At 48.0% G+C, this 1794-nt stretch overlaps 1 protein-coding gene across 1 annotated transcript; it reads right to left on the reverse strand.

Annotated features, from left to right (window-relative positions):
* Positions 1-391: 391 nt before the first annotated feature.
* On the reverse strand, positions 392-805 carry DQ04_17571000 (hypothetical protein; the record flags this gene model as incomplete). The annotated part of the gene is made up of 1 exon (XM_009317609.1): positions 392-805. The coding sequence occupies one exon, from the start codon at positions 803-805 to the stop codon at positions 392-394; it is 414 nt and encodes a 137-aa protein (XP_009315884.1).
* Positions 806-1794: the final 989 nt, after the last annotated feature.

The raw sequence follows: 1794 nt of genomic DNA on the forward strand, positions 1-1794 counted from the left end.
AAGTAATTGGTCATTTCGATGTGTTTTAGGGGGGGAACGAGCACTGTACGAGATGATATTCAAAGCGAGATGCTTGCAGCATAATGATGATGGTGGAAGGTTAGGGTTAGGGTAACTGCTCTGCTCCCTTCTGAAGGACTCTTCCATGAGCAGAGAAGATGTGTGACAACAATCTCACGGTGTAGGCACTGACAGAAAGGTGTTTTTGGGGGATGAGAAACATGGACCAAGTTGCATCTGCGGACTGCCCATCAGGATACTCCTTCTGCTGTGCTACCTACTCTACAACGTGCAGAATGAGGCTGAACTGACAGCGGTGCTGGAGATGACTGTGGATGTGGCACGCAACCTGTATTTTGTTTGGCTTCCGGATGTAGTCTACTCGCTACTCCTACTGCAGAAGTAATTTGTGGGTTGAAGAGGTGGGTGGGTGCCAACCTTTAAAAAAAAGCACTGGATGCGCATTGCTGGCTGCGGATGCGACATGACAACTTTTGGGCATCATTGGCGGATGGTGCACCACTGACGTAACGCGAGAAGGACTGAAGAGGGAATGAAAGGGTTGCTGAAGGTGATGGGTGACTCTTTGTTGTGCCGATGCTCCTTGAGGCTGTGTGAAATGACGCGGTAAGAAAAAGGATTGTGAGCCGGTGTGTAAAGCAATTGTTTGGCAGGGCCAATGCTTTGCTGTGAACTTTCCTCGGTGTTCTCCTGGTGTGCGGAGTCGCGGGGATCCAATGCTCAATTTATGGTTGCTAGGAGGTTCTGCTTTATGCAAGCGGAAGAACTTAACATTCGAACTCATCTTGATGTTGGTGGAAACACATGACGCTGTGTGAGGTGTGATGCCTTTGGATGATCATTAAGATATGTGAGTGTGTGTGTGTGCTTTTAGCTTTTGAATTCGTCCAGAGGGAAACAAGTCTAGTTGAGTGGGAAAGTGTGTTGAATTATTGCTGCTTCGACATGTCCTTTACCTGCACATGGCCGTTGTGAAGGAAACGATCAAAGAGTCAATCTTGCATAAGTTGACACTGAATCAAGTTGTTGGTGGGTGCTCTTTTTGGTTTTGTTCCTGCATACACTTGTGGCGCTCACCATGTGTTTGAGGTGCAAAGTAAGGTGGGATTTCCTCTCGTGTTTGTGGGTCATTTGTGACGGTAACAATACTTGAGTCTGGGTTCAGGGGGAATGAGGAAGGAGGTGTGTGTGTGTATTCCTTGTTGAGGGATTGGCTTCTTCCCTAGCAACACAATTCGAATCACTCTGCAGGCGACTGTGTGGTGGCGTGGTCCCCGCTGACGGTGCCTCAGCATGTGCTTTTGACGAGTGACGCAAGCGTCGCTGACACGGGTTCAGGGCATGCTGGCCACCTGAGGTGTCTCTTGGAGTGGTGCAACAGACATTGAGGGAATTGCTGGTGTGAAGTGTATTGAGGCAGCTGTGTAGTGGCTGTGCTGAGGTGCAGGGGGGAGAGAGAAGCCCCAAAGAAGTGTTTGGAAAAAGTACTGATAAAACACAGTGATCTAATCAGGAATCAGGTATGTATGCTGATAGAAGAAGCATGGGGAAGTGTCCACTGTACAAGTTCTTCTGTTGCTGATTGCCTATGCTCTGCATGCTGTTTGCTGTGTTTTGCATCTGTTTTTTTCTGAAGCAAGACAAGCAGCTCCTAGTAGGACTATTAATGCAATCGATGAACATGAGGCACATGGAAGGGAAATCGCAATCGGCACACCTACAGTGTTGCAATATACCAAAGAACATTGACAGGTGCAGTCTCAACGATATGGG

The sequence above is a fragment of the Trypanosoma grayi genome (genome assembly GCF_000691245.1).
Source record: "Trypanosoma grayi strain ANR4 Tgr_1757_V1, whole genome shotgun sequence".
Classification (NCBI taxonomy): Eukaryota; Euglenozoa; class Kinetoplastea; order Trypanosomatida; family Trypanosomatidae; genus Trypanosoma; species Trypanosoma grayi.